This window comes from Perca flavescens, chromosome 9, assembly GCF_004354835.1.
Source record: "Perca flavescens isolate YP-PL-M2 chromosome 9, PFLA_1.0, whole genome shotgun sequence".
In the NCBI taxonomy this organism is placed as follows: domain Eukaryota; kingdom Metazoa; phylum Chordata; class Actinopteri; order Perciformes; family Percidae; genus Perca; species Perca flavescens.
This window is the reverse complement of record NC_041339.1, coordinates 20,808,827-20,836,800: the sequence shown is the minus strand read 5'-3', so window position 1 is coordinate 20,836,800 and position 27,974 is coordinate 20,808,827. Positions and strand designations below refer to the sequence as shown.

The 27,974-nt window shown below is 40.0% G+C and overlaps 1 protein-coding gene across 2 annotated transcripts in view; it reads right to left on the bottom strand.

Moving 5' to 3' along the window:
• negr1 (neuronal growth regulator 1) overlaps positions 1–27,974 on the bottom strand; it is a 153,112-nt gene that overhangs the window by 84,253 nt on the left and 40,885 nt on the right. For both annotated transcript variants that reach the window (XM_028587407.1, XM_028587408.1), the window contains exon 2: positions 24,359–24,597. In XM_028587407.1, the coding sequence (XP_028443208.1) occupies positions 24,359–24,597 (239 nt within the window). The remainder of the gene's footprint in view (positions 1–24,358; positions 24,598–27,974) is intronic.

The window sequence follows — 27,974 nt, the reverse complement described above, 5'->3', positions numbered from 1 at the left end:
TATTCAGTCTATTCCATAGACATGTAGTTTCCGACTGGGAACCCAGAAATTACAACATTCCACGTCAAATTGAACACAACATGTCTGTACCCCTCGCCTGGCATCATGACGGTACCGAAAGTCGGAAGAAAGCGGCAGAGACCTATACGCAGTGGAAGGTGGTAAAATTAAGGGAAAAATCCCACAAATTTGAAAGTACATTTGAGAAGCGCGCACAAGGAGGCTAACCTAGCTTAACTTAACAAACAGTGACAGGGCAAGGAGAACGCAAAGCCCCCTTCCCCCAAAACAGAAGCTAATATAACCCCGGTACAGGGCATGGATGTATGGGGCTAACCTGACTCCGCCAGATGGATTGCTTCGCATTTGCTCGTCATATCCATCTCTGAACTTTCCGTTGGAGAACTTTTGGGAAGGGGCGGAAATACTGGTTAGCTGATTGGATGAACCATCTGTCTATCACCTATGTTGGTGATAGACGGGCCAAATCAACCAATCAGATCCACGAAGCGTATGAAAATACAACCACAAGCCCACCCCTGCTGCTGCAGGCAAAGCATAGCTCGTTAGCTCAGCATGCAAGCAACATGTCGGTAAAGGATATTTGCCGTTTGTGTAACGAGAATTTAGGAATAAAAGGCACCATTTCAGTTTCCCGGACCATATTCCAAAAGAAGGATCCAAGAGAAAAAAAGCATTAGCGAGTGGCTAACAGAATTAGGGCTACCGCTGTCTGAAAATACTGGTTAGCTGATTGGATAAACCATCTGTCTATCACCACATAACCCACCTCAAAACCAACGCTGATTGGCCCGGTCGTTTGGCTAACGGCTCCAAATATTCTCTACCTCAAGATGCCAGACTGATCTGCGAGTGGAAAACTGGAGCTCGCGAGATCAGGACGGTCTCACGAGGCTAGTATGGGGCCAGGGCCAAGCAGCATGACGGAGACAACCGCAGGACAGAGAAAACTACAGGAGGGCTTTCACTGGCGACCCGATATAGCTGCTGGTTAGTAAATACGCATGAACACTAAAAGCATGACGAAGCGTGGGTTAATATGTGTATTGATACTGGGATGTCTAGCTACACAACTGTGTGAGTCAATTGACTTCAAAAAGTTCGCCACTTTACTCAAACCAAAGTTCAAAACACCTGTTTAGTCTTCTTTAGTCTGTTGGCTATTTAGGTTTTTTCCTAACACATTTTGCACTTACTGCTGCGTCTTGTGTAGACTGTTTACATACAGTATCTCAAAAAAGTGAGTACATCTTCACATTGTAGCAAAGTGTAATTTCTTCAGTGTTGTCCCATTAAAAGATAAAATGAAATATTTACAAACATGTGAGCTGTGTACTCACTTTTGTGAGACACTGTATTTGTGCTCATCATTATATGTACATTTTATGTACTCGTGTTATTGTTGAATACATTGTGAATACATATTTCTAAAATTGTATGATGTTTTTGTTGAGGCCCCAACCAATAACCCATATTACAAAAAAAGACTAAAACTAAAACTAATAAAAACTAAACTAAAACTAAGCATTTTCAAAAAATAGAAAATGAACTAAACTAGCAAACCCGCTTTAAAAACTAATTAAAACTAAACTGAATTTGAAAACAAAAAGTCAAAATGAAAAATAAAAATAAAAACCAATGAAAAATGCAAAACTATAATAACCTTGCTCATGACAAGGGATTAATCTGCTTAAAACTGCTAGAAAACAACAACCATGGCAGTAATTTAATCTAAACGCCTTCCCTTGCCTCTTTTGATTGGCTGTGTACATGCTAAAAGTATTGGTTATTTACATGGTGTGTTTAGTGACAGCGATCTAGGAGCTATTTCTGGTTAAACAAAGATTATACTCTTTAACAAAAGGTATATCTCTGTAGGGATCCTTGTCATAATGTTGTCAGACACCTAATAACAATCTAAGCCTGTCAGTGGCAAAAACAGTGGAAAAAAAAAAATAGTGGACTCCAACTGATGATGAATTTTGACCATGGCTCTATTATATTGACTGTGACACAGTGGAAAATTCAGTCCAAAATGGTGGAGGCACTGTCTGAGCGCCCTCTGGTGGCGGTTGCGCAAAAACCATGTGTCACCTCTTATTATTATAACCTCTTTGAGGCAACGTGCTGTCTGCCCCTCCTACTCCCAAAGAAAAGCACTCTACTCCAGTCAGGCATGCTACGCTGAACTAGCTCGTTGCAATATGGCTAGTAACATTAATGCGACTATTACCAGACTACAATTAGAAGATCCTCCAATAACCAACAGGTCTGGTGTTTGGAGCCACTTTGGTTTCCCTGTAAGTTATGAGGGTGATGGCAAGACAGTGGTGGATAAAAAACAACGCTATTTTGCATATTCTACACAAGAATAGTGCCCTTTATATAAAGAGTGTGGCCAACTAGGGAATCGAATGTTCTGAGCTATCCCGTTATGCGATTGGTTCTGAAGTGGTCACGTGTTTCATGGACTCCATGTTTGATACCAACATTCATCTGATTCTAGTGGTGCACGATATATCGGCAGCCAATATAATATCGGCCGATATAGTCATTTTTTTACTCATCGGTATCGTTCCGATGTCAAAATAGGGCCGATGAATAGGGCCGATGTGAATCATTCCTGTGTATTTGACGTGTGTAGGCTTAGATGTGTGTGAGAATTTAGATTTAAATCTGACCTGTGGAGGGCAGTAATACGCTTAACAGCGTCTATACTGCTGAAATCAGAAGAAGAAGAAAAAGTGTGGGCGGGGACACTGGAAACTTTAGTAGACCACCGGCTCTCGGTGGGCGGGGGAGAGATGAATGTTCGGAAATAAGAGGTTGCTGTTCGGTTGCTGCGGCCCGCCGTACAGGTTAGTTTGACCAGCGGGCAGCAGCGGCGGCCGAAGAGTGGGCAGCAGCCGCGGCCGGAGTGGGCAGCAGCCGCGGCCGGAGTGGGCAGCAGCGGCGGCCGGAGTGGGCCGCGGCCGGAGTGGGCAGTAGCCGCGATCATGGGGGGACATTCTCAGCGGTGAAACGCAAACGGGGGCTGGAGTATAGCTAACCTAGCTAGGTGGAAAGCTAACGCTAGCCAGCTCCCTGTTCCATTAATCCCGGTTGCAAGTGTCTGCTCATTAGACAACAAACTGGAGTACATCCAATTTAAACGAAACTCCCATCGCGAGTTCAGAGACTGTGTTTTTCTTGTTGTGGAAACATGTCGCCGGGTAAGAGTGGAGATTTTGTTAACACGGACTTGTGCAGAAATTAGCTGCTTGTATCCAACTCAATGCTAACTGCTGGGGAAGTTTGTGACTAGTAAATGCCGACCGTTCTACATTTCACGCAAATTTACAACTGTGTTTATAATCTGCTACATTTAGCTATTGCACACACGTAAAGTTCAGCTAATGCATACTAGCATTAGCGCTTGGTTGACTGTAAACACCTGTTTCGTATGTCGTTTTTATATATTTTAAATGCGTAACCATTACAGCCACGGTGAAATGTTGTTTCGTGTATATGGTTGAAATGACAATAAAACACATTTGGGTTGAGTTGAATGCTGCCTCACTGTCGGTCTGTAGGTGGATGTGGCTTGGGAGTAGCAGCGAAGCAAGTGCATTCTGGGATTTGGTGTCTTTCATCCATATGAGCAAAAAACTAATTTTCTGGCTTATCTCGGCCTAGAAGGCACCAATTTCTATAATTTCAAGGGTTAGGCCTAACCTTATAGTACTTGGCAGTTACTGTACTTCCAGTTCGGACTGCAAAAGCCAGTGTCTGTTCAGTCTAGTTTGTTCTGGCTCCATTTTCACATTTTACCTCTTTCAATACTTTTGGCTTTGGCCATTTAAGGCCTACTACTGTACAATGTTCACAGAATACAGTGACTTGGTCTCAAGTGAGTTAGATGTTTATTGTGAATACTCAGTGTTGGCTTATTCATAGTGTGAATTCAGGACACACTTGTATCCTTTTAAAAATGTATTTTTATATAAATATTTATTTTTTCTTCTGAAAGTCATATTTTGCACACAGGTAAAGGTGCCCAATATCAGTGATTTCTAAAAAATAAATCACAAAAGTAAAAAAAATGCCTTTTGGAAAATAGTTCCTTATTTGATTATCATAAAAAAATGTGTTCTATACAGAGATATCGACATCGGTAAATATCGGTATCGGCCATAACAGCAATATTAATATCGGTTATCGGTATCGGCCACAATTTTTACATCGGTGCATCACTATCTGATTCCCATTGAAATAGTGCAGGGAATAGTGGAAATATGTAATACATTATTAAAAAAATGACATAAATCACTGAAAAAAAATTCCCTACTGTTGCGCATTTGGCTGCAGTGAAAGACAGGGAAGCGGCAAAAGATTTCACAAGTCTCCCCGTGAACCAAAAAGGCGAAAAGTATGGGAAATGTTCATTATTGTGTGAGGTAAATGTCAATTTCTCTCTTTGATATGATAACAAATTACATAGGACAAATATAGTAATACCATCGTTAATGTGTACCATGCTGTCAAAAAAGTTCTAACAATGCTTTAGGATTGAATGAAGTTTGAAGTTAGACTTATGCTAGCGTTAGCTGTTTCACTAGCACTCCATGTACCTAAATGCTTGTGATCTTGCCATAGTCATATGGCTTTTGGTCTTGAATGTAGAGTCATCTGACGTTGGTATCCAATATGGCGTCCATGATTTGAGTTGGCCATACTCTCTATATAAAGGGCGCTAGGCTACACCAGTGGGAATCCTACAAACATGTCAACTCATTTACTCCGACATCACCTCAGTGTGTCAATAACTGGAATTAGACGAAACACAATCTCCGCAACATTTAAGCAGCAATTTTCAACTGATTCAAACGACATCACTATTGCGATTGGTACATTTATAGCCGCGGATATTAGACCCTACTCTGTAGTGGAAAACGCGGGTTTTACAAACATGGTTAAAGTAATTGAGCCCCGTTACACTATTCCGTCACGAACCTATTTCAGCCAGACCGTAATTCCTGCTTTGTACAAAAAACAAAAGCCCAAATAGAGAACCAATTGTCCAAAGCACCAGCTGTTGCTCTGACAGCAGACGGCTGGACATCAAGGGCTACACAAAGCTACCTCACTGTAACGTGTATATTTTTTCATAAGGAGCTGTTTTTGTTTTATATGCTGCTAAGAAGACACCCCAGAAGATGCCAGACAGTATAGCTCTGTCATTGTTCTAAGTAAAAAAGATCATATTTTATGATGTTAAAAAATTTGTAAATATCAAGTAAATTTCTCTGGCATTTCTTTCTTTTTGCTTTATCAAAAACGTACTGAACCGTGACACCACTGTCTCGTATCGACCCGAACCGTAAATTTTGTGAACCGTTACACCCCTAGAGTGCATGCTCATGTTCCTGCAGTGTGTGCTTTCAAATAAATAGCATACAGTACTTCGGTCCCAGCCCATAAACTTTGAAAGTCACTCTAGCTTTACCTCCAATATCATCTTCTGCTCTCTCTCATTCCGTTATTAAACATATCAATCTCAATCATTTTCACCCAAAAAACACATACAACCATACGCCAATAATAAAAAGCAATAAAAATGTTCAGAAAAAAGGGGATGTTTTCTTTTTCTTTCAATTTATTTGAGCCCAGCAGCAATAGAGGAGCTGGACTAAGTGCTGAGAATGGCAGGGCCAAGACATAAAACCTCATCAGCCCTTATTGCTTGTCTGGTCTTGGCATCTCTTCATATTCTAAGATCTCCTTGTGGCAAGATAGCGCTTAGGTTAATAAAGAGTTAAGATGTGAGGAGTTGTAGCAGACAGCAAACGGCTAAAGACACAAATAGATTCCCAGCAAGTGCACATTAGCTGATGAACATTATTCCATAATGGTATCATTACGTATGATGAATCCAGTGATTTACCCTATTAATGTACTGCAGGAATTCGCCTGAGGGTCCAATGATAGTGTGTTATAGTGTTGGAACAGTACTGTACAGTATGATGTTATATTGCATATCAGCTTCAGAACAGTGCTTTTGATATACAAATGTGTCTAATATAGTGCAAGTGCAAATTGTTCTCTTTAACATTAGATTGGCTTCCTCTGTAGTAAACCTGTTTGAGTCGTGATTCACTCGGATCTTTAACCCAACTCTTTAAATTAACTCATGAGTCACAAGTCTCTAGTATCATTAACTCGGATCAGTTGCGTCCTACTACAATTCAATCTAAAATGATAACATCGCCACACACAAACCTCTTGCAACATTAGCTACTACTAGTCCTAGCCATCTTAGCTGCCAAAAGCTTTATATCTTACAATTTCGTAGGCAACAACAACTCCACAAGTCAACTCAAGCGACTGAGTGAGTTGTCATGAGTGGATCTGATTCAGACGAGCGAGTGAAGTCTCTCCTCGAGCTCAGGGTAAAGCAAATCACCAACAAAAGCCATTCTTTCACTTCTGAAATGACATACAATGTTCTGCACGTAGCCTAGCTAGGCCTACTGTAGGTTTGGTGTATAAATGTAGTATGTTAAAATGCAATTAGATCGAGCAGACATTCCGAAACATTGCAAGCTCACCTATAGATCAATACTGACTTAAGTGACTCAAGTGACTCGCACAACCCGGATCAGTTTAGAATAACCAGAATCTTTAAAAGGAATAGAGTTTGCCAGGCTTATTCTGTAGTAGCTTTTTTGTGTAGGTGTGACCTAGTTGTAATTTGTGTTGCTGCATCTCCATAAGCACCTACACCTCACTGTATCACTGTAAATGCACCTGGCATAAATTCTTACAGTAAAATATATGCCTATTACTTTAGTTGTAACCCTGAAGTTATAAATTACTCTCGGTTTATTTCAGTGGCAAACTTTTTTTTTTGTTGCTTCAAGGCAGCATTCCTGTCTCTGACTGAAACAGAAATGACCCCAATACTGTGGTAACAATAATGTTCTGGTGAGGTGATGATAGCTTTGGAGAAAAGCATTAGACAATTCTACCTCAAGCCTTCAAAATGTACAGACGTCGAGTCATAAGGTGAAACTGTTTTCACCATGTCCAACTTCTTGGTTATTTGGTGGAACAGCGTCAGAGGTTTCATTGTTGCATGTGTATGTATTGGTCATAACCATTGTCTGTAAGTAATTATAATGACAGATAGTGAGTTAATCAGGAAGAGGAAGAAGAATAAAATGTAGTTTTAAACATGCTGGTAACAAGCTTTGCTCCTTGCAGTAATCTGAGGAAACTGAGAACACCATTTTTGTTCAACTTGTGATTAACCATTAGTTTATGATAATATTCCTGTCATGACCTAATGGTGCAAAAATAACATGCTTCCGCAAATGTCACAACCAATACATATGATGAGTAATTGCCAATGAAGTTAACGATGCAGAAAGCGTGATTATGGAGAGCTTGTTACCAATTTCATGCACTTCTGGGGAATTCATGAAGTAAGGGAAATCAATTGATGAAAATGAACTTTTTGAAATACCTTGTGAGAGGCAATTAATCTTCAATGGGAGAGCTGCACTGGGCATGTAATTCAAGATAAGCTATCACCCACTTATTGAAATAGTTTCTAATTTATTCATGCTAATCAGTGTCTTTCAGCCTCAGCATCTTGCTTATGATAAACAAAATTCCTCAGCATGGGCCACTCTGCCTTCGCTTTCAAGAATGATCACTGGTTTTTCAATTAGCTTCGTGGCTACAAAGTGTCTTTGATAGGCGCAGCCATGCACAAGGCTCATTTCAAACAGTTTATTGTCAAAATGAAGCGCTGAGACTCTCAGAAGGCACGCTGCTTTCCAACAACGAAATATTACCTGGTGACCGAACAACCGTTGCTATGGGTGATCCTCTGTGCATCTCAGCTCTCAGCCCATGCGTGTGTGTGTGTGTGTGTGTGTGTGTGCGTGTATCTGTGTGTGTATCTGTGTGTGTGTGTGTGTGTGTGTGTGTGTGAAATGGATGATCTGATATGAGGACACAAAGCTCAGTGTCCATCTGTCACTGAGCCTCGATACAGCGCTAAAGGTCAAAGTTCAAACTTTAGATCCCGGGTCGTGATTAATGGGGAGAGAGGAGCTGGCAGCTAACAGACACACACTTCACCGAGTCATAGGGAAGGAGCTTGGCTTAGTGGGCGGTTGGATCTGCTCTATACTGTCTCTTTGCTCAACAGTTTATCATTTCATGACTATGTACTGAATCAAGACAGACAAAAGGCTTTTGGTGCCGCTGTTATTGTAGTCATTATCTATTTAAATTCAGGACAAAAATTAAAGATCCAAAAACCACTGTCGATAGTCCAACCCCATCAGAATAAAGCCCTTTTAATCTATAACGCAATTATCACTTAATGTATAAAATGATAATCTGCATAAAATACTAACTTGCATCTGCTTTTTTTAGACATTTTGTTTTATTGAAACTCCCCAGTTGCTCATGGGAAATGAATTCTCCGAGAAGTGGAAAGCCTTTTTGGGAACATAAACTGTCAACTGTCATACTTCTCAAAGTGCCCTTGATAGCTGTGATGAGTATCTTTTAAAATATACGAGTTTGGGCTTTCTCAAGAACCCACCATCATCAAAGCAATGTGCAATACCCTTTTTATGTCTTTTTTTCATCCATTTGTAATGACATCAAGCTATTACCTTGAAATATTAATACAAATTTCTGATTGTGTCATCAGGTAGAATAGAAGCCTGACATTTTGAGTGAATTGTCTGTGAACAAAGTTTCGTGGGCAGAGGGTCTAAACAAATTCATGCACTGGTTCTCAAACTCACTCTTCCTTTCTTTCTCCGTCTCTCTCTCCTGATTTATTTTTCTCATTGGTGAGTCGCATAAGTCCATGATAAATAGCACTGGCTGCCAAACAATTCAAGGTTCAAGTGCTGAAGAGGATTAGTGATTAGTCTCAAAGGGTGTGTGGGTGTGTGTGTGTGTGTGTGTGTGTGTGTGTGTGTGTGTGTGTCTATGTGCATGTATGTGGTATGTGCACACCCACAAACACTGAAGGTGTGTGCATGTGTATTGTTTTTTTGTGCGTGTCAGCTGCCACATTCTCGGATGGTGCCCGGTATTGACTGCTTTTCTTCCCGATCCTTCCCATGGGGATGGTAGGAGAAGATTTGGACTTAACAACACTTACTCTAGGTGATACAGGGCAATTCGTACCCACTCAGAGCTTTGGAAATGGCAAAGTTATGATTATTTAATACATTGCTGAGCTTGTACTTTGCAGAATAGAGATGTCAGTGATCATTTTAAATAGGAAAGTGTCTCTTATCTGCTTTGCCTGATTGTTGTGTCTTTGATAATACATCCTTTGCCACGCTGGTGTATAAATAAAGCTGACCACTGGATTCTCTAACAAAGCAGGAGGGCTTCTGCCACTGGACCCTAACGCCAGAAACACACTGCACGCGGAAGCGTTGCGAATAGCCACGAAGCGGATCTATTTTCATTTCGCCGCCCATGTTATCCAATCTGTCTGGCCACACCAGCTGCAACCAGGCGTGGAGTGGCCGCGTCGGCACAGGGCAGCCAGGCGTGCGATCAGGCACTAATCTATGCTTCACGGCTATCGCTGTGCTTCCGCGTGCGGTGTGTTTCTGCAATTTAAACGTGGTTTGCGCCGCACTTTTCGCACATCCACAGCACGCCAAAGTTTGGCAAGCTTGCGCTGCTTGACGCAGGGAAATGCCGTCGTTGCACTCCGCAAGCCATTGGAAACAATGGGTTTCAGAGCGCAGTGCTGCTGTTGCTGCCTTTTGTCTGAAAGGCCCTTAAAGCAGCTACAAGTCAGGGTAGCAGACTGATGGAGGAAATCTTTTTGCTTCTCTTTAATTGCACTTTGGGCAAAAGATACATTTCAGGGATGAAACACGCGGGCGGCACCCCACTGCTGGTGGTCAGTTCGCATTCAGGGTGATGTATGCAACAGTGCTGTAGGGCCAGGGAGCACAGCCTGTGATATTTATCTGCCCAATTAAGGCCAGTGTATCCCTGAGATGCCTGCCAATGCGTCACCACCAGCAAATCTGTTTCACAGCTATCCCACTGTTGATGAAGGTTGTATTGTATGATAAACACTGCCTCAAGGACTGTGCTTGGATCCACATAGAAGTGTTTTGATTTATACCTCTGAAACTAACTGTTGCACAAGACAAGTCATGGCCTAACACCACTGGTGGATGAAAAAAAAAAAATGTCACTCTCAGTTTGTGTTGCACTACCAGATGAACACGATAGAACAAAAGTAGCCATGACAGTAGACAAGATCATTGTCACCAAATATAGTATCCGACCAAATGTGGTCACAATCTCCCCTTCTCTTACTGAGATATGGTGTTGAATAATGGCCAAAAAAGTGTAACACATTATGATGTCAAAAGGTCAAAGTTCAACTTCACTATGATGTCATAGTGAAGCTGAACTTTGACCTTTTGGATATAAAAAATCATCACTTAATCATTTTATGCTATTGGACATTTTTCTGTCACCGGCACAGAGGCATAACAAGACTGCAACAAGGAAAATGAAGGCATTTGTATGGGTGGTTAATACTTGCAGATGTTGTAATTTAAGGATATATTAAAATGACAGTTTTGTCTGGCTAAAAGTCCAACCCAGAGATACTTACTATATTATTTTAGAAAAACAGCAAATATTGACATTTGAAACCAGAACGGAGGCTGGAGCAGTTGATTTTCTATTCATTTGATCTTAAAAATTACATAATCAGATATGTGTTTACTGCAAGCCAAATGGTTGATTTCTCTTGCTTGGAAGGATGTGAATAGGCCTAGTTTTGGTCGGTGGCTTAGAGAAATGTCTTTTTTTTACTCTGTTACTGTGATTGCTGTCTGTAGTTTGGTTGTTTTTAAGTGTTTGTCTTGGTTAAAATGAAACGCAATAAACACATTGTTTACAAAAATAAAAATAAAAAATGACAATCAATTGGTTATCAACATAGCTGCCTTTTCATTTTTTTGTCAGACTAAATCATTATTTGGCTAATCGTTTCAGCTTTATATATCAGACACCTTTGACCAATAACCTGAGTTTCCCGCGACTTCAACCTATCCCAGCAGTCCCATGTGGAAGACTTTGCGTCAGTATGTGACTCTGAGAGCCACTGACCAAGCGGGAGTGAGGTTGAGGTGACACACATATGTCACCAAATAAATTTCCTTATTTCTGATATGAAGACGGGACGTGTGTGACTCGAACATCTCACATTTCCCAACAAAACGTACACCAAAAGACATTTCAGACCGTCCTGCCAACCTGTATACATTTTAACATCAATGTACGCTGTAACGTTTTTTCACTCTAAAGTCGCTGAAAGCGGCTGCTGTTTCAATCTTGTTAGCTCTCTGCAGCAGGCGGGGCTGCTGCTCATACAGTTCCCCCCGTGACTGACGCGCGCACACACACAAACACACACGGTGGATTCAGAAAAAATGGAGATGAGACGTACACGATGACCTAAATTGAGGACAGCTACATTCATTATTGTAAGTGCAATGATAAGTTAAAGTCCAATAAGTACTTTATCAAACCGTATGAATGTGAGTCCCAGGCCATGCCAGGTTAGGAAATGAACTAATAATGTAAAGATCAACAAGCCATTCCCACATATGTTCAAATTTCATTCATTCAATAAATTATTATTTTTTTGTCTTAAATCCACAAGCCATTTTAATATTATACCAACATCCGCAGCATCCTGAGCCTTTTTGGTAAGGTTACTAGGAAAACTCAGCCAGGAGTAATTTTATTCTCCCCGAAACAAGTTTCATTTTTATTTTTAAAGAACTATACCAAAAAAACATCTCAACGTCTCCCGCAACTTCATTCCAAAAAAAATACAAAAGACATTGCAACTTTTATCGCAATTCTTTTACAAAAGCTCCCGCAAAATCAGGCATTTTGGGCCACAGCAATCTCAAAAAAAGGCCACGGAATCCTGGAGGGACTGATAATTGTGCAATCAAGAAGACAAACGCACATCGGAACAGAAAACATGACAACATGAACAAGATGTCAGGCTGAATAATGAAGTGATAACAAAATGGCAATTCAGCTAATTAAGTAATGAACAAAAAACAGGTAACTGGATTAAAGGCCTATCAATAGGCCAGGCTCCCTCTTCACAAAAATGTAGGAATTTGTTTTTTTTAATTTTATACTATGTTATTACACATTTCTTTGCAGGCACCTGTAATGCAGCGTGATATTTTTACTTGACTATCATCACAGCTCTGCACCATGACAACTTGCTGTGTTTTTATAAATATTTACTGCAATCAGCAACAGTGACAACAGAGATGATTAGACCCTGCCCATTAATCTAATGTTATCCACAAGTAGGCATGGAGTGAATTTGTTGACCAGGTAAGCATAATTGAAGTGGGACAGCGTCCAAGAAAATTCTTAAGGAGTAAATCTACGGGTTTTTTTTTTGCTTTGGAACAACCCCATTACTATAATCTGAAGCTCATTTTGATGTACAATTGTAAACATGCATTTCAAAGTAGAAAGAGTACAAAAACATCACCCTGCTATTCCCTGTGAGTAAAGTAGGTCCAGAATCATCATGCAGAAAGTAATCAAGCTTTCCATAATGGATCGCTCTGAATTTGAGATGAAAAAAGCTCTGCCTGGTTAAATGAAATGTGGAAGAATAAATGCGCAGTAGTGACAGTCTACCTTTACGTTAAGATGTGTAACCTGTAAAGACTAAACCAAGTGGACATAAAATACTTAAAATGCCTAAGTTACTCTCCACTCGTGTTGTATCTATTCCCTCTCTAGAGAAGAGAGACGTCAGAGCTGAGTGGCTGACCTTTGTCCTTAATAATTTTAATTAACCATGGCTAATACCAGCCATTTCCGTGATGAGGAATCACATTAGTGCAAGTGCACAAACACACAATCACCTACGCACACATGCATTAACAAGCAAATGTGTAATGTTGCATGCACACGCAAACACATATTAGAGGACAGAGATTTACAGGGAACTAGATAAGAATTCACAAACTCACAATCACACACGCACAGACACACACACACAAATGACAATGATTAGTGGCTAACTAAATGTCAGGGGCCATAATGGCAAATCTGTTCCTTTAGACACACTCATATTCTCTCTACTCTTTCCCTGCAATATTAATGGCAGGCCACATTGTTTTAATGCATTATTATTCCACTGAGACTCTTGTTATTCCGGCTGGGGACAGCAACACCAATTCACTATCCTCTTCTCACTGCACTTAAAACACATAGTCTTGAGGTACTATTGCAGTAGGGTTTCACAGTGTTTGTGTGGTGCGAAATTTGTTTATTTAATATTAAATTATCAAACTTTCGGTCTTTCAAAGCGGCATCAAAGGAATAACATGTATGTCATCCCATCCACACTGCTTTACATATTTTTCTATGAGACATATTATACTGTACATGTAAGCTTTTTGCAAGAGGGGATTAACTAGGGGATCAAGCCCAAAACTACAATACCCACTTTAAGAAATAAAGTCTGCACAATTGAGGGTGGACCTTTATCTACTGAAATGGCTACTCAATTAGGAGGATGACTTCCTCGGTTGTTAATTTGTTTTTATAACACTTATCGCTATTATAGGAAATTGCCAGTCAAATAGCAGTATTCAATTTTATTGTTGGTTGAGACACAGAGCATATTGACAAAATGTCCTGCTACGTTTAAATGAAATATAGAAGATTTAACATTAACCTGTTTAAGCTACTGAACATCAAGTTTAAATGGGTAATTGTTTGACCAATATGTTCACACAGTGCAATTTATTTCTAATTGAATAAAGAGCAAGAAAGAGCTAGGTTGCAATTATGCTCAAACTTTAGAGTTTTGATATAGCTAATACTCAAGAGGAATCCACCGCAGTAAATGTGGGAGAAATGTCATTCATACTCTGGATTAATTCAGAGAGCTGTGTTAAAGTGGAGCTGACTGTATTTTCGGACTTTTAAGTGCACCCAGCAATTAGTGAGAGGGACAGAATCATAGCATATTAAGAATAAACTGCGATTTTTGAAAAATGTATTGTGCCCAAACTCTGTAATTATACTCTATCTCTGTCCTGACATCAAAGAGAGGGGAGACGACCTGGAGGTTTAACCCGGCATTTCACTTCTTGCTGAGAAACACTCTTCCAACACTGAATCACTCCATGGGCGTGGGTGACGAGTTTTCACTGTGGATCCGCTCTGATCCATATTAATGTCCAAAGCATTTTCATTCCATACAGGATTATGCCTCACATTTAAAAAAAAAAAGTGTTAATCCTATGAAGTACTACATCACACTGAGGCATCTGTAAAGTCTTACATAAAATCATTTAAAGATATACTGCTGTTCATTTCGATAGTGCGTGATCCTGTGATAGTTTGGGAGCAGATGCATGCTGGGAACAGTCACGTTGTATTCATATAAACTGATTCAATATGTCTGCAAGATTCCTCTAAGCTCAACACCTTGGCCTAGAGTTTTTGAGTTCTCAGTGATGAAAGCTTGAAACACATTACCAGTGCCCATGTAAGCAGTCACCGCTGAAGGGATGTATGCCTCTTTCCCCCTCCTCACTGTGACAAGATATTTTTAGATGAGGTGCTGTGCATATTTAATACATTATCACATCTACAATCTTAATTAACAGAGAGGGAGGAAAAAGAATGGCGGCTGAGGAGGAGGGTAGTCATGATGTGTAGAAGGGTGGGTTGGGCCTGATACCAATCTCTCATTCCTCTGCATCCTACATCAGATAACGGTCAGGGTAGACTGTAAGTAGGTCAGTGTATGCATGGTGGAGATGAGGATATGCAGATGAAGACCAGGGGTACAGTAGAGAGGTAAAACAAGAAGAAAAGAGCTGGGCTGATGTGGACCAGGAGTCAGTAATGGTCATAGTTCATTATGTTGTCAGTGATATCACAGTTTTACTTAGTAATCAGGGCACAGCCACAAGGCAGAACCCTCTCAGTTTAATCGTGTTAAGTCAAGTATATAAAGAAAGGGTTTAACTGCTCAGCAGTTACCCCTGCCAAATGTACCTGGAGGAAAACAGGGACCCTTTTGGTAATTGAGCAGACCCGATGGCGCTGATGATTATTGCTTTTGGCTAAGATTATTTGAGAGACCGATTTAGGCACCGGTAGGTGTGGCTTGTGATTAACATTTTTACTCCCTAAATGACACAGTGTGATAGCCTGACAAGCCAGACTCACATCAAGATGTTGGGTCTGGGAACTCACCATTGACGGGGCTCAATCCGAGGGACAGGATAAACGGTTTTCTTTCAAATTCCCTCTGCACGTAATAGGATAGCACCACAACCAGGCAGAGCAACGAAGAAGGTAGCGAAGCTAGTTGATAGATTAAACTTTTGCCGTATCCGGCCGGCAAAACTCCCAACACCTCTTCCTTTTTTAAGAATGATTTCAGTGCCGTTCTTTGTTCTTTTCTCAAAGAAAAGCTTAACTCCAAGTCTTCCAGAAGACCGCTGTTCCCAGCAGCAGCAGCAGCCATAGGCCCGCCCACCGACTCTATACACGATGTGATTGGCCTGACCAGAGTTTGGTTTTTCCAGCTCGCAAGCCAACGGAGAGTGCCTAGACCCACCTGGCTGCAAATAAAATTTTCTGCTGCTAGGGCGCGTCTAGATTTCTAGGCTAACAGTGTGATGCTGCAACAACACTTTTGCAATACATACAGTATGTAATATATAATATATTAGTTGATCTCCGTCTTTGCATCACTGTACAAAATATTAATATTGTCATAGGTTTCTCTGTATCTGCTGGTGTATCATACTGACTCTAACCTATTGCAATGATTTATTTTTCACCACCAGCATATAAAGCGTTGGAGTTACTTAATAGACAAAGAACGAAGAGCAAAAAGAACTAAGAGCAAAAATAAAGGTAATGTTTTAAATTACACACTTTTCTGACGGGCGCTGTTTAATGGCAATGAAGGTATGCGGGGGGGAAGGCACAGATGCAAACGTCTAATTTGTTGAGATGCAGAGATTAAATGATTCTGAGAGATGAGTAAGCAGACACAGCTATATCTGACCTCCTGCCTCTAATGCAGCAGTTTGTGATTCATCTGTTAGGAAGTGCGACGATAACTAGAAATTCTTGTTGCTGTAAAACTGTTGTAATGTTCAGGTAAGGGGAAACCCCCATGGGATGTGATTAAAAAGAAATATTTGTGGCTCCAATGGCAAAATGAATGGTTATTTCCCATTGCCATTAATAGTTAAAAGAGCTTTTTGCTACAATGAGGGCAAAATAAAAGGAAAAACACATGGAAAGAGGCTTTAACAATGGCGTGGCACGATTACTTTCAGTTTTAGAACTTTCTGTGGTTTCAATCAGAAATGTATGATTTTAAGGATTTATGAAGCAAAATGCTCCATCTCCATCATCAGTATGAAACAGCAGTTTCAATATTTGTATTTCAGCATTCTTCTATTCTGTCCATGCCCCAAAAACTTAAAAATGTAGAAATAAATGTGTTGGCAGAACTGTAATGCCATGACCAAACACAAGAAAGCCCTGCAAAGCAGCACTGCTGACATATATCTACATTTCAAAAAGCATAATTGCTCGGAGGATGAGCTGGTCAAGGACCCTACCCTGCACCTGAAATGGGTTGAGACCATTACATATTTCCATACATATACAGTAATCCCTTCTTGCTACCATTTTCTGTGTTTCTGTGCACTGTCTAGCAAAGCAAAAGTGTCAAAAAAATCCAATGCCATGAAATCCTTTTACTTCAACTGTAACATTCGTGTTGCAGCATTAATAAATGTTGTATGCTTGGACTGAAAAGCCCAGATTAAAGTGTCTGGCTTTTTTTCTTTTCTTTCCTTTCAGCAGATGAAAAAAAAAAAAAAAAAACAGCATGCTCCCAAAAGCTTCTGCAAAATGACAGAGCTGCTGCCTTGCTACATCTCCTCTGTAAAGAAATCCCTGTGTTCTCCATGAGTGGGCCTAAGCATGTGTGTACACAAGTATTGCACAGTGACAGGTAATGATTCACAACACAAAGAGTTCTGACAAAGCAAATGCACAGAAGTACAATATGGTGTGCAGTTATGCCAGTGCAGCACACATATGTTGTAGCCGTACATGAATAAAGAAATGACAGTGGCTGGCAATATACTGAACCAGATTTTTAACTACCTTGAGAACCCTGTCAGAGATGTGACCATAGGCATTCATCAACTAGAGTGAGTCCTCTGTATTTCGGCATACTTCCTGCCTGCAGCTTACACTCTGATACACAGCTCTGTCTCAACGGCTGGCAACCAATTTGCCTCATGACTCCACAGTAGCAGATTTAGAGAACACAATCATAACACCATCAAGCTTTGCTAATAGCTGATAACAGTAAAAGTACTAAGCATATTATGGAACCCTATGTTCAACTTTGTTTTCATACTGTTATGTCCAATCATCTCAGTGACCATCTCTTTTTGTTTATTTTATGATATTTTGGTTTTCTTGCATTACTATCTAAATATTACTCTGGCTTCAAGACTCCTTCTTGTAAATGTGTTTTGAAGCTGTAAGTATACTGTTGGTCAGGTGTTAATACAATGTGCTATTTCTAAGCAAATAAAGCTTGTTTCTGTAGAATAAAAATGCCTGCCTCACAGGATAAATGATAGACACCTCTGACTGAAATTACCAACATGTTACATTTGTAACAGAATTGGTATTTGTAGGTCAAACCATTGCCAAATCTTAGGCACTAGGTCACATCCATCAGGAATTCTTGGCATCGCGAAACGTATTATAAAGCTGACAGCTGGAACATTAGCTTCGGTTTGATTGTGGCCATATGGCCAGTAGCGAGGAACTGCCATGACCTGAAACACCCCTGGTAAGATTCCCATTACAGAATGTACTTCAGAAAGGCAACATCTACAAAAACATGATGGTCCTGTAGTGACCATTACTGCCTGCCGAGCAGCTGACTATGGTTTATCACACGTATATTTAGAGGCACAGTGCACCTGTAAATGTCGCTGAAGCAGAGGTAAAGTGACTGAGCCAAAGCAGCTCTGCTCACCGTCAGTGTGAATGTCATTATTTTGAACTCAGCCACTCCAGTCCACTCTTAGGAGTGTACGTTGGAGAGAGTTCCACTGTTCTAACAGATGGGCAATGAGGCAATTTTGACAGCAGGAGTACCATAAGTTACAGAAAACAAGCAAGTGAACATTGTTGGGGCATCATATAGCCAATTCTGTTGCCTAATCCATTTCTTGTCATAACCCATTTAATAAAAAATAAAAAATCTTAGGGTGTTTCATGATACTCCACCGGCAACTAACATCTTGGGATACGCTGATATGACTTTATTTCCTGATCCATTAACTCAGGGTATCTGCTTTTGCCAAGAGTTTATATGATACCAGTCCAGTGCTCTGTTTTTTTACAGACGTTCTCCACGATTGATCTTTGTTAAATGTGATCAAATCTAAAGTTACTTTATCCATGCATTGTTTCAAAATGGCTTCCCTACAAAAAGTGCAGTTTTGAAAAACAATACAGATCATTTTTGATCGCCGTTGCTAACCTGGAATGACATTGTCGGTTACACAGCAAAGGCCTACTACTGTCTTCACATCATACATGTACTGTGAAGCACATGCAGGATGGGATGAGTAGCAGCAATAACTAAGCTAGGGCTGCAGCTAACAATGATTTTCATTGTCGATTAATCTGTCGATTATTTTCTTGATTAATCGATAAGTTGTTTGATCCATAAAATGTCAGAAAATAGTAAAAGGCCAATCAGTGTTTTCCAAGTCCCAAGTCATTGAGGAGTAAAGACACTAGAAAATATTCACATTTAAGAAGTTGGAATCATAGAATTCTGTCTTTTTTTTAAATTATTACCTAAACTGATTAATCAATTCTCATAATATTTGGTGATTAATTTAATAGTTGGCAACTAATCGATTAATCTTTGCAGCTCTAAACTAAACATCAAAATGAGTTTGATGGATCAGTATAAGTTGAATGGATAGGTTTTAAAAGAGTGACTTCATTCCCAAGGAGGAAACAAGGGGAGAAAAAGAGAAAGAAAAAGGAAGGAAGGGTTGTTCGCTTGAGGGAACTTTAACAAGAGGCGAGGCTGTTGATGGACACATTGGCAGTGGAAGAGATTGCCCCTGTGACCTTTCAGCTATGAGACAGTCGCTTTAAGTGCAAAGGCCATGGAGCTCTGGCAAGTTGACAAGTGCTGATAGAGCATTGCATTTATATTTTAGGCATTGAGCTAATGTGTATAGATATCAATAAACCATTAGTGAGCCAGTAAACTTTCAGCACCTTAAGAGGGTTTTAATTCTGTGACCCTCTGATAATGGGACAGGCTTGTTAACCTCACCTCCCTGAGGGGGGTGAGATGAGTTGCACTCTTATCATCATCCCCGGTTCTGCCAGTTTAATAGACAACAACATAAACAAACACAATGGTTCGAAAGGCACTCAGGGCATGTTCAAGCCAAACCACAGCACCACCCAACACCCACTCAGTTTTATAGGTACAGTGAAAGAAGATGGATGTTGGCATGTGATAGCCAGCAGCTTAGACTTAGAATATGGAATAACAAAATGGGCTGAAGGCTCATAGTGTGCTATTTGTTGATGTTTTCTCAACAGGTATGAACACCTAACACAGTAGACATGCAATTACACAAGATTAGGGTTGCAAAGGGGTGGAAATTTTCCAGTAAATTTCTGGAAACTTTCCAAAAACTTTCCATTTTGGAAAAATTCCAATTTGGAAACTTTCATGGGAATTAACAGGAATTAACGGGAATTAATGGGAATTAACAAACTGGATATATTTAATATTGCTTTCCATGGAAAATTGAGCTTGGGAATTTTGGAAACATTCCAATTTGGAAACTTTCATGGGAATTAATGGAAATTATGGGAATTTGGATGGGATGTAGTCCTTGGGCTCAAATGCAGTACTGTCTTCAATCAGCTTCAATCTGCTGTAGAATGTTGGATTCTAGAAATGATCTGTGCAGTGGGTGTGGCCTCAATAGCCCTGCAGTAGGCTAAGTAGTAGCCCAAACCATTGACCTTTAGCTTAACATATGAAGGTAGCTAGCATGCTGCCTTTGATTTACTATAGTTATGGTTATATGCGTGCTAAGGTAACCATCAGCGCTGTCTATTGTTTCCAGCCTATGAAGAAAAAGTGGGCTATACAATTAACACACATAGGTTAATAGCAATGGGTTATGTATTACTTATAGGTACACTGCTACATTTGTTCTGGGCCAGCCCATGTCTAAATTCATTTTGGACCTCTATACCTAACGTGCTTTATGACATCACGGGTATACCCATCCCTGCATGACCAAGAATAACCCTGGGCGATACATCTTTGATAAAAGTCAATAAAAACAAACTCAACTTGCAATGCATTGGTAAATGAACATCCACCTGCATCTGCTAGATTGACAAATGAGTTGGTGTCATGCATACCAAATGAAAAGATAATGTATAACCTGAAGGGAAAGCCTGGAGAGTTTAAACATATTTGGGGTGGTTTTCTAGCATATATACTCCTAGCACAGTGCTCCTTTTTATATTCAAATAAAGATTGAATCCACCTCTCAATGTGTGAGTTGTTGAGTTTTATAGTTGTTGCTATTTTATCCACTCTTTTAACTAAATTGATACACAAGGACTATTACCTATTACCTCTTTGCAATCTTTTTTTTTTTTTTTTTTTTTTTTAATCACCTGTACTTTTTTATTTACTCCGTTTTCTTTGGATAGCTACATACTCTGAAGAAATTAGTGGTCGGACCTGAAGGTATGGGTGGGTGGTTTGGATGTGTGTGGGAATGGGGGGTGGGCTATGAAAGGTGGAAGAGAATGGAATGAAGGGAGGGGTGGGCTGATCTGGCATCTAGGAATCATATTCTTGCACATTGTTGCATTTTTTTAGTCCTAGGGCTGTTATGTTACAAAATCAATAAAGATAACAAAACAGGTACAAACTCCTGAGAAGATAAATGATGATTTGTTTTGACTACTCTGTCCCCAGTGAAATCTGCAACCTCGCAGAATGACCACTGTCCAAGTTGTTTGTGAATTGATGGGACTTCTTTTTTCCTTTTCTTTTTTACAACCTCTAGTGTTTTTGTACCAGAGCCGTGCAGATAAAGACAAAACAAATGCTTTAAACTATGTTTTAGAACAAAACTAAACAAACTGCATGTATGATCACACCCCTAAAATAATTTCCATGTGCTCACTCCATATGTCATAACGGCAATACCAGCTGGAGAGCTGTTTGCACATTGCACAAATCCCAGCTCACACTTCTACAAGACGTGTGTCTGACCCTTAACTTCTTCTATTAATATTATGCTGCCTGTGAAAGTATGCATATTCCAACATTAGTTTCTTTTGAAATACTAACGATGGCTAAGCATGAACTTGTTATGCATCGGATATCTTCTCAGGGAAACATCAAGGGTGTTAAGAGTGGGCAATGAATGCAGGCTCACAATTTTGTTAAATAATCACTGAAGCTAAAAAGCAGAAGGTAAAAGAGTTTTCATTTGACAGGTTGTCTGATAACATCATTAATATTCCAACCTAAACATATGCAGAGCCAAGTGGACCATGCATGCTGTAACTCTTTGCATCAGCCTATTAAGGAAATAGAACATGGCACTTGGAAGATGGATTTTCAGTGAGGGGCTGTTTTCCTGCTGTTAATCTACAGTCTAAGGTATCAGCATACAAATCCAGCCGCCACCCTATTACCCCAGCAAGTAACAATTAGGATGCTGTTATCAATTAGCTCTCTGTGTCCACAACAGCATTCTTAATGTCCCATAAAACACAAATACACCTATTGACCTTGTGGATATTATAAGGATAATTAAGGCAAAGAGGGGTGCCCAAGTATATTGTGAGAATTTTAGGTTACTGGTATGCTCACCAGACTATGCAAGTGAAGTGGGGCAATAGTGTGTCAGCTTTTTTTGGGGTTGGTAATGGAGTCAGACAAGGGGGTATTTTGTCACCGGCTCTTTTTAATCTTTATATGGATGATCTGTCCAGGCAGTTGAGAGCCTGTAATACTGGGTGCATGATTGGTAATTCAGTAGTGAACCATATTATGTATGCTGATGACCTTGTGATTTTTAGCCCAAGTAGTGCTGGATTACATCAGCTTCTTACAATCTGTTCGGTATATGGTGTGGAACATGATATTAAATATAACGCCAAAAAGAGTGTTGTCATGATCAGTAGAACTAAAGATGATAAAGGTTTGAATTTCCCTGATTTTAAGTTGGCTAATAATACGCTTAGTGTCTGTGAAAGGGTGAAATACCTTGGTCATTTTATCACGAATAAAATGACAGATGATGAAGATATTTACAGGCAATGTCGCATGATGTATGCACAAGCCAATAGTCTCTTACGTAAATTTAGGGCATGTACGGCTGGTGTAAAGATATCTCTGTTCAAAGCATATTGCACACCGTTGTATACTGCGCACTTGTGGTCAAACTATAAAAAGGCAAGTCTTTTGAAATTGAAAGTAGCATATAATGACGCAATGAGAATATTACTCACAAAACCAAGATGGTGTAGTGCAAGTGAGATGTTTGTGGTTGCAAGAGTGAATACCTTTCATGCTGTTTTAAGAAACCTAATGTTTAAATTCATGTGTCGGCTTGATGGGTCACAAAATGAAATAATAATGGGCTTAACTGACATACGTCTAAGCACTACACGCTACCAATCCCGTATGTGGAAACATTGGTATAATTGTCTCCTGGTAGAACAATAATCTTTTTTTTTTTTTTAATTTGTTTGTTTTTATATTTATTAAATGTGTAGGTAGGTGTGTATGCATGTGCGTTTATTGATATGTATTTATGTATTGTTGTGGGTGATTTGGACCTTGAGTCTGTAATAAAAGTTTTGATTTTGATGATGATAAGGAGATCCACAAAATGAAGTCCAATTTGGACAGCCTCTCAAGAGCTCAACGGCATTTGTATTGTGTTAAAGGCAGAAATTCAAAGCATTGACACCTGTTAACGAATGCAATGCCATACAGTATACAGCACTAACTATACAAAATTTATTTAAAAGTCTTAAGACGCACATCTTATTTGTTTCCTGCTGTGACAAAACCCAGCGTGTCTTGATTAAAGCTACGCAGTCTGCCTCCAGTCATTTGAACCAACAAGCTTAAAAACTAAAACTTAGTGGGTGTTGGGTGGTGCTGTGGTTTGGCTTGAACATGCCCTAAGTGCCACGGGCACAACATGTACCCTGCATGTCAGTTTGCCTTCAGAGAAGAATGTTCTCTGCTAAAAATGTGTTGTTTATTATTTTATACAACGAAATAGCTCAAGCTATTGTTCTTACTCCGAGTATTAGAGAATGACAGGCATTTTTGCAGCACAGATGGTGCAACTGTGACCATTAGGTACATGGACCACACAAGACATTGTTGGATTTGTTATAGAAGGTCTGTTGGCTAACTGATCCGTGTAATGTAAAGTAACAAGCAAGATGTTAGATTAAAATAAGGCCGAGGAGGACAGAAATCAGAAATAAGAGCAATTATTAATCAAAATATCACACTCACCCATCAAATAACAGACAGCATGCCACAGATAAGGTGTAACAGCAATGGCAACAACAACAACAACAACAACAATAACAACAGGAATCCATCAGTAACTACTAATGGAAAATGGGGTAAAGCATTACAATTATTATTTAATACTAGTGCATACAGTCTAATCAGACATAGGGCTGGGCGATATGGAGAAAATCAAATATCACGATATTTTTGACCAAATACCTCGATATCGATACCGCAACAGTATTCCACAAAATATTTACATAATGAGATTTTTGATAAATAACCATCAGTAATGTGGATATAATGACTAAGTGGGTAAAGGCAAATAATAGAACAGCTACAACAGTCTGGTAAGTTCAGATAATGACATCACTTTACGGTAATGCAGCCTTTAAAACCAGGAAAAGACAACACTTACTCTATGCCATATTACGATATTATGATATCCAAAATCTAAGACAATATCTAGTCTCATATCACAATATCGATATAATATCGATTTATTGCCCAGCTCTAATCAGACATACACAAAGAAAAGGACACACACACAAACACACAGACAAGTGCCTGTTCAAAACAACAAGGACTACCTGTACGCACCTTTTACAATTAGGTTGAGGAGCTTTGGCCGTGGGTTGCGCTCACTCTGAATGGAGCATGTGTACTGACCGTCGTCAGATACATCAACTTTCTGTATCTGAAGGCTGTACTCATGTTTGTCTCCAACGCTGGACACGATGGACACACGTGGGTCCGCAGACCACCGGTCGTTCCCTGCGAATATGATGCTTGAGCGGTTCAGCCAGGCTCCTTTAGAGATCCCATCCAATAGGTAGCACCTACAGTGACAAGAGACACTTCAGTTAGACCTGGAGAAATGCTTGTTGTCAGACTGAGAAACAACTGAGTAAAGTAGGTCTACATGCTTTAGAATGTGTCTTGTTTGCCAACTGAATACTATTTTATATTGCTAACAGCAATATGATTTACTGAATATGAAGACCTTGACCTGCGACTTAGACTAGATGTCTTAGAAGTCTGTTAAAAGATATAGATTGAAACAGTATAGGATGCCATAGACTGACTCTAAATACATGGTACAAATAGTAGTGTGTTTTAATTACAACTCTTAGCTATATCTGCACAGTTTTTCAATGTGATTCCCAATGAAAAGTAAAGGCCTTCAGTCCAGCCACAAGTATTTAAACATCCCTGGCTCTGAAGAGACTGTATTCTAGAACCAGACACTGGTTCCTGTGTGACCATTACCGAGCTCAAGGCAATTGAGTACTTTTAAAAGCTAATTGCATGATGATGCTGGGTTCATGTTGTTTTAGTCAACATTCCAGCACTGTTTGGACTAAGGAAATCTCATCACATTCTGTGACAAATACGGTAATAATGAGTAGGAAAGAGGCAATCAAGTTTAGCTCTTTAGCTGTTGTGAACATGCCATCCAGACTGCCAGCACCAGTAGAAAAGCCACCGAGGAAATCAGTTTGGCACTAACCACAAAGCTCTTTACCCCCTATGCCAAGAAAATGTCCGTCAGGAAAGCGGGTAGAGGACAATGGTCTAGTCCAGGTTGGTCTTGTGACAAACAATGGAGAACGGATAGTAATAAAAACAACACAAGAGAGCGGTCCAGGTCCTTTGGAAAGTCCACACAGACCTGTCGGTTAGTTAGCCCATTGACCACCTAAGCTGTAGCATTTCTAGCCCTGAGAGAGAAGGATTTACCGAAGGAGCCTCAAGGCAAGTGTCACTCCTTTTTCTGTTCGTTCTTTTTTATTATTACAAAAACGTCAAGTGCAAATTCAGCAGTCATGTTTATTGAAACTTGTGAAATTATATTAAAATGACATAAATGAAGCTAATTTAGGTGCATGCTCTGCCTTTGATAGAAACAGCGGAGCTTTAAAGTGTAGCGAGGCCTGCTACCTACCTCAACGATCACAGGCGTTCAGTGACTAATAATTGAACACACTTTGGTGGGACCGCTAAGCGTGCCAGCTTCAGGCCTGAACATTAATGCACAATGCACAATGCACCTGTTCTCAGGTCCCAATCACTGATGTGAACAACTTGTCAACAACTTGCTGGGCTTTCATCATTATATCCTCGTTAAACAGGGTAGCCACAAAACACGTTTATCTCCGCTGTAGCTGCTGTCGATTTCTCGGTTTTCTCACCCAAAATTGTCCTTTCAGAATCAACAATTCACTCAATATAGGCTTGAACGGTGGCTGTTGAAAAGTTAACTCCTTCAACAGAGATCAGACGCTGTCAGTTACAATGTATCTATGGTGACAGCCACTCCTGCAGCATATATGGTTATATACTGCTGACCACATTTGCTGCTGTCTGTGAAGAAGGAAACTACAAACCTTTAGCAGCCACCTTTCAAGGATGGATTTTGGATTAACAAAGCCGTAATGCCAGACGTACGGCGGGAGGACACTTCACCCAGCCAGCATCGCTACTTGGACTCTTCTCCTTAATCTTGATGAATCAGTCCTTGATGTTCTTTCACTGTTTTTGCAGTTTGCAGTATCACTGCTGAGTGTCTTGGCACTCTCCCTTCCGAAATTATTATTGTTATCTCACTGTCTTTGTAATCTCACACCAAGGAGTCGTAGAAATGCCTGTATCTATTCACCTCCTCACAAAACTGTCTTTCAAAACAGGCCATTTTTACATTAACACCTTGTCTGAAGTATTGTTGTGTACTGTGGCTAAATCCTTTGTTTCTGCTATATTATAGGAGTAGGAACTACATTGGAACTCATTACAAGTCTGGCACAAGTTTGACAACCCGGTGGGATGGATATAGGCTGCTGTTAGAGCAAAAAAAAAAGAATAAAAGGAGGAAGACATAGATGTATGAGTTTTAATTGTCAGTGGCCTAAATGTGCCTGACACATTAACAAACTCCCTGAAATTAGTCAACTCGATATGTCTCCACACACAAAAACAGTGTCTCATTCAACGCTGGTTTACTTGAGTATGTTCCCTCTAGATTATTTCTAAATCACTTTTATTTACCTTTGAATCATTTCTCATCCTGCTTGTTTTCTCTAGATAGAGAGGTGTTTCACCAACAAGATAATTTAACTGGACTGTTTACCTGCCTGTCATCTTTACAGATAAATGTACTGTAAGCCAGAACAGATCCTACTTAATGCCAGCGCAAAGAAAGGATTTAAGTGATTCAAATCCTTTGTTTTTTAAAAGATATTTTAAGTAGTTGGCTTCATTTTATTTGCCTTGTTTTTCCAATTTCTTTGAGAGGAGAAAAATAGTTTAAATATCTTTCTTTCCACACTTGGACACTTTCTGTCCAGAGTCATTTAGGAATATACCATGATAAACACAGCCATTACAAACATGCTACATTATGTACTTAAAGGTCCCATGGCATGAAAATGTTACTTTATGAGGTTTTTTAACATTAATATGAGTTCCCCCAGCCTGCCTATGGTCCCCCAGTGGCTAGAAATGGCAATAGGTGTAAAGCGAGGTATCCTGCTCTGCCTTTGAGAAAATGAAAGCTCAGATGGGCCGATCTGGAATCTTGCTCCTTATGAGGTCATAAGGAGCAAGGTTACCTCCCCTTTCTCTGCTTTGCCCGCCCAGAGAATTTGGCCCGCCCATGAGAAAGAGAGAGACATCATGGCGTGTAAACAAGCAAAGTGGCAGTTGGTCAAGGCCACAGCCCCACCCTCCACCTTCACCCCCCTCTCCTCCTAAATAGCATTTAAAGCTACAGACACAGAAATGGCACATACTAAGTAAAGCTCATTGTGGGACTGGCTCTAGTGGCTGTAATTCTGCACCAAGGCAGAATTTTGGGAAAGAGACTTCTTCAGATACAGTATTAGGGGACCACTGAGGCCTATATGAAAGCATCCACAAAGCAGCATGTCATAGGACCTTTTAAGTATAGAGCATAAACTGGAAACCACAGCAAAGTCATGTTATCAGCTAGGTATTTCTTCTGCCACATTTTCCTTGTTTATCCCCTCAATCAGGCATAGTGGCACAAAACTGCTAAACACCTAAGATGGGCTTTGCTTTCATCAAGCCCCTTTACTCTAGGAGCCCACCAGGATACAGACTTCCCATGGTTTATACAAAGCTGAGGTAATTATTCCACAGACCTCAGAGCATCTACTCTGAAGCAGCTTTGACATCTAAAACATGCACTAATTGATAC